This window comes from Protobothrops mucrosquamatus, unplaced genomic scaffold (assembly GCF_001527695.2).
Source record: "Protobothrops mucrosquamatus isolate PMUCROS unplaced genomic scaffold, P.Mucros_1.0 scaffold8815, whole genome shotgun sequence".
Taxonomy (NCBI): Eukaryota; Metazoa; Chordata; class Lepidosauria; order Squamata; family Viperidae; genus Protobothrops; species Protobothrops mucrosquamatus.
Window position 1 is genome coordinate 3312 of NW_015394608.1, and position 10792 is coordinate 14103.

A 10792-nucleotide genomic window follows, 5' to 3' on the forward strand; every position below is an offset into this window, starting at 1 on the left:
GGAAGTCCGAAAGTCGGGGGACCCTTCTATGGGACCACTGACCCATTGAAGTAGAGACAGAGGCTGGGCGCATCCTAACGACTTGTATATTTATTTAAAACATTTATATAGCAGCCCAGAGCTGGTTGAAAGGTGGGAGGCTGTATAAATCTTTTAAATAAATGAATAACGCGGGATATTCTGGATGTAAAAGCTCCCCTCCCCCCCCCCGCCGCGATCTGGATGCGATCTCTGTTTCCACCGTGCCTAAATACACACACACACTGGGAACTGCGCCGGATCCAAAATCCGACGCCCTGCGCGCCTTTGGGAGGGTTGTCCTCTCCGCTGCAAAACTTAACAAAGAAAAGCAAAGAAATGGGGAGAGAGATAATCCTCCCCTGGAATGTCAAGTCTACCTGCAAGGTCTCCCCCGGTAAGGAGCAGCGGAGCCAGCTTGCTCGGGAAGAGGCCCGCCGTTCAGACGACGCCATCCTCGCGTAAAAGACGCCAATCGCGCGATTCCGTCACTCACCCTCCCTGTGGACAGATAAGGTGTGTCCAAACAGCCAGACATAGAAATAAATTGTCTTAAAGAAAGGAAGTAAGATAGAAAGAAAGGAAGATAAAAAGATAGAAAGAAAAGAAAGAAAAATAGAAAGAAATAGAAAGAAATAAAAATAGAAAGATAGAAAAATAGAAAGAGATAGAAAGAGAGCTAGCTAGCTAGCTAGATAGATAGATAGATAGATAGATGATAGATAGATAGATAGATAGATGAAGAAAAGAAGGAAATGGAAGGAAAGGAGGGAGGGAGGGAGGGAGAAAAAGATAGGAAGGAAGGAAGGAAGGGAGAGAGAGAGAGAGAGAGAGAGAGAGAGAGAGAGAGAGAGAGAGAGAGATGAAGAAAAGAAGGAAATGGAAGGAAAGGAGGGAGGGAGGGAGAGAGAAAAAGAAAGAAGGAAAGAAAGAAAGAAAGAAAGAAAGAAAGGAAGGAAGATAGAAAGAAAGAAGTAGAAAGAAAGAAAGAAAGAAAGAAAGAAAGAAAGAAAGAAAGAAAGAAAGAAAAAGAAAGAAAGAAAGAAAGAAAGAAAGAAAGAAAGAAAGAGAAAGAAGAAGAAGGAAATGGAGGAAGGAAAGAAGGGAGGGAGGGAGAAAAAGATAGAAAGAAGGAAAGAAAGGAAGGAAGGAAAAACACTAACAGGGTTTTACTGATAAACAGCTATTGAAAAAAATATCACAAAATCCAAAGACCTGCAAAATAGAAGGACGGTGGCAAAAACAAGGAAAGGCGGTCCCAACAGCGATAGGCACCTTGGGTGCAGTCCCAAAACATCTGGAGCAGCTCTTGAACACCATTGGGAGGGGCATTGACAAACCCACCCTCAGTCAGTTACAAAAGTCAGCTTGACTTGGACCAGCTGACCTCAGGGGGGGTCTCCAAAATTGGCAACTTTAAGACTTGGGGACTTCAACTCCCAGTGTTCTCCAGCCAGGCAAGTCTGGAAGTTGGACCCCTGGCTTAGATCCTGTAAAGATGATAACAATAATAATAGAGTTGGAAGGGACCTTGGAGGTCTTCTAGTCCAACCCCCTGCTCAGGCAGGAAACCCTATACCACTTCAGACAAATGGCTGTCCAGCCTCTTCTTAAAAACTTCCAGTGTTAGATGCTTCTAACTCCATCAAACGACCACATCTGCCTATCCCAGATGTTTGGGAAGGACTCCAGAGGTGGACAAAAAAAAGCCAAACCTAGCCTGAACATCTGGCTGACTCTGCAACGAAACCATCATAATAAGCATCAAGGCATTGACAAATTCCCCACCAGTCAATTGCAAAAGGCAGCCTGACTCCGAACAGCTTACAGCCTGCAACGGTACTTCTAAGCCCATCAAACAACCACATCTGCCTATCCCAGGATCCTCGGGATAGTATCTTAGCCTAGTCGTGCAATTCCCACGGAATTCTGGGAGCTGAAGTCCAAGCTGAAAGTTGCCGAGGTTGAGAAATTCTGCCTTATGGGAAATCTCATATGGATCTCTGCAACATCACCCCGGGCGGAAGAAGCACAACAATTAACACTAGTTCAGGGATAGGCAACCTTGGCTCTTTTATGACTCGTGGGCTTCAACTCCCAGAATTCCTGAGCCAGCCATGCTGAGCGGAAAGGGAGAGTTTCCAAGCTGAGCCATGCTGGCTCAGGAATTCTGGGAGTTGAAGTTCACAATTGTCATGAAGGGAACCATAGTTCCCCCATGCTGGCTCAGGAATTCTGGGAGTTGAAGTCCACGAGTCATAAAAGAGCCAAGGTTGCCTATCCCTGCACTAGTTAGCATCAGACACCTGGTGGAGTTCACACCCCAGGGAACCCGAAAGCCCATCATTCCCCAACCTAGCCTGCATATGAGGTTGCAACTTCTGTCCATCTCTTGACAGTTTGAGGAATTATGGAAGTTGTAGTTCAACAGTTGGAGGGGCCAACAGCGCCACCTGCCTGTGGTTTTGAGTTTTCCTTCTCAAGCTGCCCCACCCTCTTGGTTGTTAAGTTTTAATCTTTCAATTCTCATTTTGGGTTTTTTAAAGCACTTTTAAACTTTATATTACATGGCACCGCATCCGGAGTCACTGTCTCAGTGAGATGAGTGGCATAGAAATTTAATAGACAAATCATAAATATTAGCCGGGTAGGGCTATATAGAGAAACAGTCATTTTTCACGTGGAAGAACGTGACTTATTTCTAAATTTGATTTTTATGTCTGCGGGTTATAAGCGGCCCCATTTGCAAAAATTCTGACGCTTGCAACCGAACTGTTTTTTTCGGCTCTCTTTTATCCTTTTGTTATTGGTTGTATCTTTTGTTCCAAATGTGGACACGGAAATTATATACGGTATTCCAGAGGCGGATGCATAATGCATTTACAGGAGGGCGTTGCTGGGCTGGCAATTTTGGCAGGATAACAGAGTTGGGATGGACCGTGGAGGTGGAGGACTAACAGTGAGAAAGGAGAGTCGACGGTAGCTGAATCGCCTCTGTTCTTATTTATTTGTATCCCACCTTTATTTTTTTTTTTACAAATAAGGCAGTGAACCTCTCCAACATGTCTTCCTATTTTGCCCACAACGACAGCCCTGTGAGGTTGGTTGGGCTGAGAGAGAGTGACTGGCCCAAAGTCACCCAGCCGGTTTTCAGGCCTAAGGCAGAACTAGAACTCACAGCCTCCTGGTGATTAGCCCAAAGTCAGCCAGCCAGCTTTCAGGGTTAAGGCAGGACTAGAACTCACGGCCTCCTGGTGATTGGCCCAAAGTCACCCAGCCAGTTTTCAGGCCTAAGGCAGAACTAGAACTCACAGTCTTCTGCTGATTGGCACAAAGTTACCCAGACGGCTTTCAGGCCTAAGGCAGAACTAGAACTCACAGCCTCCTGGTGATTGGCCCACAGTCACCCAGCCGGCTTTCAGGCCTAAGGCAGGACTAGAACTCACGGCCTCCTGGTGATTGGCCCAAAGTTACCCAGCCAGCTTTCAGGCCTAAGGCAGGACTAGAACTTTCCGTCTCCTGGTGTTTGGCCTAAACTCGCCCAGCCTGCTTTTGTGCCTAAGGCAGAACTAGAACTCACGGCCTCCTGGTGATTGGTCCAAAGTCATCCAGCTGGCTTTCAGGTCTAAGGCAAAACTAGAACTCACGGCCTCCTGGTAATTGGCCCAAAGTCAGCCAGCCGGCTTTCAGGGTTAAGGCAGGACTAGAACTCACGATCTCCTGGTAATTGGCCCAAAGTCACCCAGCTGGCGTTCCTGGCTAAGACAGGACTACAATTCACAGTCTCTGGTTTTCTAGCGTGGTGCTTGGTTCTCGTTTAGAAACAAAAAACAAAAATGGTTGAATTTGGATTTGAACACGTCGCACGGATGGAGAGGGAGACAAAGAGAGTCTTGGGGCAAGGATGGAGTCAAGATTCGAAAGGCCTTCAGACAGACAGAACTTCCCCCCCCCCTTTGTCCAGCCTGATCAGCCCAGGTTTGGCCCGCTTGCGCACCCATCTGCAGGTCCTCTCCGTAGGTTCACAAGCTGCTTGTGCGATTGGACTCTGGCGCTGCCTCTTTCGGAGCAGCGTCGGCCTTCCAGGGCAGCCTTCGATAGGAGAAGCAGGACCGTCCAGCCGGAGGCGTTTCGGGGTTCTCTGCATTCAGCTGTGGAAAGAGCAAGAAAGCTAGTCAGAACCTCAGGCGTCTACTTCAGGGGTAGGCAACCTCGGCTCTCTTATGACTGGTGGACTTCAACTCCCAGAATTCCTGAGCCAGCCACGCTGAGGGGAAAGGGAGAGGTTTCCAAGCTGAGCCACGCTGGCTCAGGAATTCTGGGAGTTGAAGTCCACCAGTCATCAAGGGAACCATAGTTTCCCCCATGCTGGCTCAGGAATTCTGGGAGTTGAAGTCCACCAGTCATGAAGGGGCCTAGGCCTAGGCCAGGGGTAGTCAACCTTGGCTCTTTTATGACTCGTGGACTTCAACTCCCAGAATTCCTGAGCCAACCATGCTGAGGAGAAAGGGAGAGGTTTCCACGCTGAGCCATGCTGGCTCAGGAATTCTGGGAGCTGAAGTCCACGAGTCATAAAAGAGCCAAGGTTGCCTAACCCTGGTCTACTTGAACCAAAGAAAGCTTTTCTGATGCCAGAGCAAACACCAGGGGAGGGAGCTGGTCACTGTGTCTCTGCATGAACAACTGCTCTGGTCTTAGAATAGAATAGAGCTGGAAGGGACCTTGGAGGTCTTCTAGTCCAACCCCCCTGCTCAAGCAGGAGACCCTAGACATCTCAGGCAAGTGACTGTCCAGTCTCTTCTTAAAAACCTCCAGTGATGGAGCACCCACAACTTCTGGAGGTTCCACTGGTTAATTGTTCTCATTGTCAGGAAAGTTCTAGGTTGCTTCTCTCCTCGATTCCTTTCCATCCATTGTTTCTCTTCCACCCTCCTACATGAAGTGCAACCCATTTTGGACACCATACTACAAAAAAGATGTTGAGACCTTGGAAAAAGTTCAGAGAAGAGCAACTAAAAGGATCCAAGACCTGGAGACTACAACATATGAAGAACGGCTGCGGGACTTGGGTTTGGCTAGTCTAAAGAAAAGAAGAAATAGGGGAGACATGATAGCAGTCTTCCAGTATTTGAGGGGGTGCCACAAAGAAGAGGGCGTCAAACTATTCACCAGGACAAGAAACAATGGTTGGAAACTGATTGAAGAGAGAAGCAACCTGGAATTAAGGAGAAACTTCCTAACAGTGAGGACAATTAACCAGTGGAACAGCTCGCCACCAGAAATCGTGGGCACTCCATCACTGGAGGTCTCTTCTTAGAGACTGAACAGCCACTTGTCTGGAATGCTATAGGCCTTCATGCTTGAGCAAGAGGTTAGACTAGAAGACCTCCAAGGTCCCTTCTGAGTCTGTTATTCTGTTGTTCTGTTTGTCACTCTAACTGGGTGTTCTACAAACTCTGAACAAGCCAATACTGAGAAGGAGGCTCTGCAAGCTTTAATTTCATCACCGGGGCCACCACCTGGACCACCTCTTGACCCCTGGAAACTAGCTATGGGAAGGCAGCTGTTGTGTTGATGGAGAGGCTGCCCCAGGTTTGAGTCCGGAGGTATCTTTCCCAGCCTGTAATTTGAGATGGATCTAGAGGCCTCGTCCTTCAAGGCTTTGGTTTTTCTGACCACTGTGGACCTTTTGTGGATATCTGAGAATTTGAACCAGGAGGTCCTCAGATTCCAGAGGCAACGTGATATCTGGGACACCTTGGCCACCATTCCCTGGTTCTGGATATCCAGGGACGTCTAGCTGGCTGTCAAGGCAACTGCTGATGGATGGATGAATGAATGGATGGATGGATTTTTGAAGACCATCCAGTTCCTACTTTGGGCGTCTTCTATTCTTACGTTCTCCTGGCCAAACAAGCTTGCCAGCCTTTTCAAGGAGGCTGTGTTTTGTCTGCTCAAGATTTCTAGGCCTAAACAGTGACCTTGGGTGCCTAACATCTCCCCACCCCACTGGTGATGGATCGCATCTTCTGAAATCCTTGGCTGATAGGATAGCCGTATTGCCCTGGAGAGGCTAGGAGAAATTAAATGTTCAGACTCTATATTAAAATCTGGCCCACTTCCTTCCGAATGGCCTTCTTCTCTTTTTGAAGCCTGGTGGCCTTCAACCCTGTTGCAACCATTTCTTCTTAGTATAGAAGCAAAAATGGTCAGGAAGCTCTTCCAGATCCAAGCTCTAAGCAGGATTTCTCCCCAGCCGCGGGACGGACCTGGATCACGTCTTCTCTGTTTTCAGCCTGCTGCACCTCCTCCTTGCTCCTCTTCTCTTTCGTCCACGTTACCCATTTCTGGTATATCCTGCAAAAGATTTATGGGTGAGACGGCACCTTCAGCTACCACCCAGCTGCCAACTCGGATGGTTTCGTCCTGCGAGAATGGGAGACCCCTAAGGACAGATCGGCCCACCAGCTAATGAAGAGTCCTCCAAACGAACGTGAATTTGGGCAAACTCCAGGAGACACTGGAGGATGGGGGGGGGCTGGCGTACCGTGGTCCATGGGGGTCCTTCTCCTAAGGTAGGGGGTCTCTGAACTTAGGCAACTTTAAGACTTGTGGACTTCAACTCTGGCAAATTCTGGGAATAGAATAGAATAGAACAGAACAGAACAGAACAGAATAGAATAGAACAGAATAAGAATAAGAATAGAATAAGAAAGAATAGAATTAGAATAGAATAGAATAGAATAAGAATAGAATAGAATAAGAATAGAACAGAATAGAACAGAACAGAACAGAACAGAATAAGAATAGAATAGAATAGAATAGAACAGAATAAGAATAAGAATAGAATAAGAATAGAATAAGAAAAGAATAGAATTAGAATAGAATAGAATAGAATAAGAATAGAATAAGAATAAGAATAGAATAGAATAAGAATAGAATAGAATAGAATAAGAAAAGAATAAGAATAGAATAAGAAAAGAACAGAATAAGAATAAGAATAGAATAAGAATAGAATAGAATAGAATAGAACAGAATAGAATAAGAAAAGAATAAGAATAGAATAAGAAAAGAACAGAATAAGAATAAGAATAGAATAAGAATAGAATAAGAATAGAATAGAACAGAATAGAATAGAATAAGGAAAGAATAAGAATAGAATAAGAATAGAATAAGGAAAGAACAGAATAAGAATAGAATAGAATAGAATAAGAATAGAATAGAATAAGAAAAGAATAGAATAAGAAAAGAATAGAACAGAATAGAATAAGAATAGAATAGAGTAAGAATAGAACAGAACAGAACAGAATAGAATAGAATCAAGCTGGAAGGGACCTTGGAGGTCTTCTAGTCCAACCCCCTGCTCAAGCAGGAGACCCTACAGCATTTCCAACATTAACCAAACCCATTATGGTTATGGGCTAGTTTTTGGCAGAAACCGATTTCTGGGGCGGGGGGAAGTCATATATATCTCAGTCACGTGACCAGGAGACATCGCAAACCTCCATAAATGCAGGTCACATGACTCGGGGAGAAGCCCTGGGAATTTCAGAACTGGTTCATAAGTACCTTCATGGGGGGGGGGATGTCTGTTGTAACTTGGAATAGTAGCTAAACCACTGGCTGTAATTCGAGGACTAACTCTGTGGGTCTAGCTAACCTGACTGTCAGGCTAAAGGGGAGCTTGGGAGGGACTCTGCCCCACTCCTCAAAGACCCCTGGCCGAGTCTCACCGGGAGCCGTTGTTACGCAATCCAAGGATCAGGCCCCCCAGGACAGCTATGCAGACCAAGGCAGTGGCAATCCCAGCCCAGATCTTGAAGATGGTCAGTTCAGAGAGGCCTGCAGGAAAAGAAGAAGAAGAGACATGGGGTCTTTAACAGAGTAAGAGAGCTGGAAGGGACCTTGGAGGTCTTCTAGTCCAACCCCCTGCTCAGGCAGGAGACCCTATACCATTCCAGACAAGTGGGTATCCAATCTCTTCTTAAAAACCTCCAGTGTTGGAGCATTCACCGCTTCTGGAGGCCGGTTGTTCCACTGGTTAATTGTTCTAACTGTCAGGAAGTTTCTCCTTAGTTCCAGGTTGCTTCTCTCCTTGATCAGTTTCCACCCGTTGCTTCTTGTCCTGCCTTCAGGCGCCTTGGAGAATAGCTTGACTCCCTCTTCTTTGGGGCAGCCCCTGAGATACTGGAAGACTGCCATCATGTCCCCCCTCGTCCTTCTCTTCATTAAACTAGACATAACCAATTCCAGCAACCGTTCCTTATATGTTTTAGCCTCCAATCCCCTGATCATCTTTGTTGCTCTTCTCTGCACTCTTTCTAGAGTCTCAGCATCTTTTTATAGTTCTTCCAAGTTCACTAAGCGAACGGCTGTAAGTCAAGGACTGCCTGTGTGCATCAGCTCAACCAGCATTGACCCAGCTAGTGAGTCTAGAAGTGGAAATCTACTTCTCCAGAAGTTGCAAATTGGAGCGGTCCAATCCACGATACATCTTCAGCTCTGAACCCTCCCGTTGTCTTCATCCTGTCTCTCTAGGGCGGGGGTCCCCAACCTATGGGGCACCGCCCGCTACCGGGCTGGATGAGTGGCTGGGCAGCGTACACGCACGCGTGCGCGTGCACACCCTCCTCCACTCGCGCTGGCATCGCAGCAAGTGCTGCGCGGGCGCTAGCGATGTGGCGAGAGTCGCACTCGCGGCCCTGTTTGCGTCACACTCGGCGCTCCTGTTGTGTGCGCACTCGCACAGGCGCCTCCCTCCCTCCCCCCTCCCCCAGGGCACCAACTGAGAGAGAGGTTGGGGAAGTCTCCACTTACATCTTGCATTGAAGGTGATGCTGCTGGTCGCGTTGCCCAGTGTGTTGCGAGCTTGACACACAAAATGCCCCGAATCTTTGGCAGTGAGGTCCTGAATCTCCAGCCTCAGGCTGTTATCAGAGTAGAAGGTGTGGAAACGCTGACCGGCTGGTGACCAGCTTTTGGGGTCAGCCAGTTGACCTCTGTATATGGCCAGGCTGGAAGATGGGTAGCTGTCCACTTTGCAGGTGACCATAGCCAGGTTCCCATTCTGAGTGTCCAGGTAAACCGTCAAGGAGGGCCGTTCCGGCGCGTCTACGTTAACGAGAACATCAAAGCTTCCTTGGTCAACAGCCAAAGACACGCGGAGATAAACAACGTTTACCCACCATTCCAATGAGACCAACCCAAAGAGCTAAAGGACCACAGCACCGCCTTGCCAGCAATCCAACACTCACGTCGGCAGAGGTGAACACCAAGATTAACCCCGGATCAAAAATCAAGCAATAAAGAATAACCCAATCAAGGAACGATCCGCTCCGACAAACGATCAAAGGGTAAACAACAGCCTAATCAAGGAATCGCCAAGAACACGCCCACCAACACTGGCAGGGCAGGCCGCTAACCTATAAAATGAGAGCAAACCCCCACTCCCTTCCACCACTGATGATGTTACCTAGCTGGGTGATGAAATGTCTGTAAGAAAACCACCAAGCTCAGAGAGCACCAAGGACGCCGTGGTCTCTTTCCTCCTCCTCCTCCTCCTCCTCCTCCTCCTCCTCCTCCTCTTCCCTGCAAACCCCACTCCCTTCTAGCACTGATGATGTTACCTAGTTCGGTGATGAAACGTCTGCAAGGAAACCACCAAGCTCAGAGAGCACCAAGGACACCATGGTCTTTTTCCTCCTCCTCCTCCTCCTCCTCCTCCTCCTCCTCCCTGCAAACCCCACTCCCTTCTAGCACTGATGATGTTACCTAGTTTGGTGATGAAACGTCTGTAAGGAAACCACCAAGCTCAGAGAGGACCAAGGACCCTACAGTCTCCTCCTCCTCCTCCTCCTCCTCCAACCTCACTTCCTTCTGGCACTGATGACATGTATCATTGATAAGGAGGCAAAATTGCACACCACATTCTAAAGCCGCAATACTTACAGTGCACCTTCAGACGGACTATGGCTGAGGTCAGGCTGCCCGTTCTTCCAGTTGCCCGGCAGTGGTAGTCACCCTTGTCCTCCTTGGTCACCCCGCTCAACAGGAGGGACTGACTGGGGCTATCCCAAAGCCACTGGCTGTTCTTGTACCAGGTGTAATTCATGGGCTCCACTACCTGGCTGGCAATCTCACAGGTCAGGTTGGCCGTAGCACCTTTGTGAACATCTGGCGATGGGTCAGCGATGATTCTTGCACCTGAGGAGGTTAAGAGCAGACAAGGGACGCCAATAGCCCAGCCTCTTTGCTGGCTTAGTTCTTCTTCTCTTCTCTGCGCTTCTCTCTTCCCTGTGTCGAGAGGATTGTGTTCCCACAACCCACTCCTTGGGTTAAGCTGAGCTAATGTTAATCTGGGTTAGTTTAGGGTGTTGTGCGATGCAGCTCCTTTGGCGAGATCTTCAGCCAGCCTAGCCCGGAGAGTAGAACATGCTTTAATTCAGAAACCGGATTGAGCGTCTTGTGTGAACGCGGCCACGTTGTGCACTGGAACCAGGTTCGGTATGCTGAAACGGTTTCCCACTGAAAGTCAACCTTATCGCGCCTTCCGGTTCCAAAGAGACAAGGTTCGCTTCTGATAGTGAGACGGGCAGCATATACTGTACGGTAATTTTAATAAATGGATGGATGGATGGATGAATCAGAAAGAGAAGGAGGAGGAGGAGGAGGAGGAGGAGGAGGAGGAGGAAGAAGAAGAAGAAGAAGAAGAAGAAGAAGAAGAAGAAGAAGAAGAAGAAGAAGAAGAAGAAGAAGAAGAAGAAGAAGAAGAAGA

General features: G+C 47.8%; 1 protein-coding gene across 1 annotated transcript in view; it reads right to left on the reverse strand.

Annotated features, from left to right (window-relative positions):
• Positions 1-7747: 7747 nt before the first annotated feature.
• The window catches only part of LOC114923715 (sialoadhesin-like), a 19892-nt gene continuing 16847 nt past the window's right edge, over positions 7748-10792 (reverse strand). Inside the window, exons 8-10 of the mRNA XM_029287049.1 lie at positions 10039-10221; positions 8836-9156; positions 7748-7860 (exon numbers count right to left, since the gene is read on the reverse strand). Coding sequence (XP_029142882.1) covers positions 7748-7860; positions 8836-9156; positions 10039-10221 — 617 coding nt within the window. The remainder of the gene's footprint in view (positions 7861-8835; positions 9157-10038; positions 10222-10792) is intronic.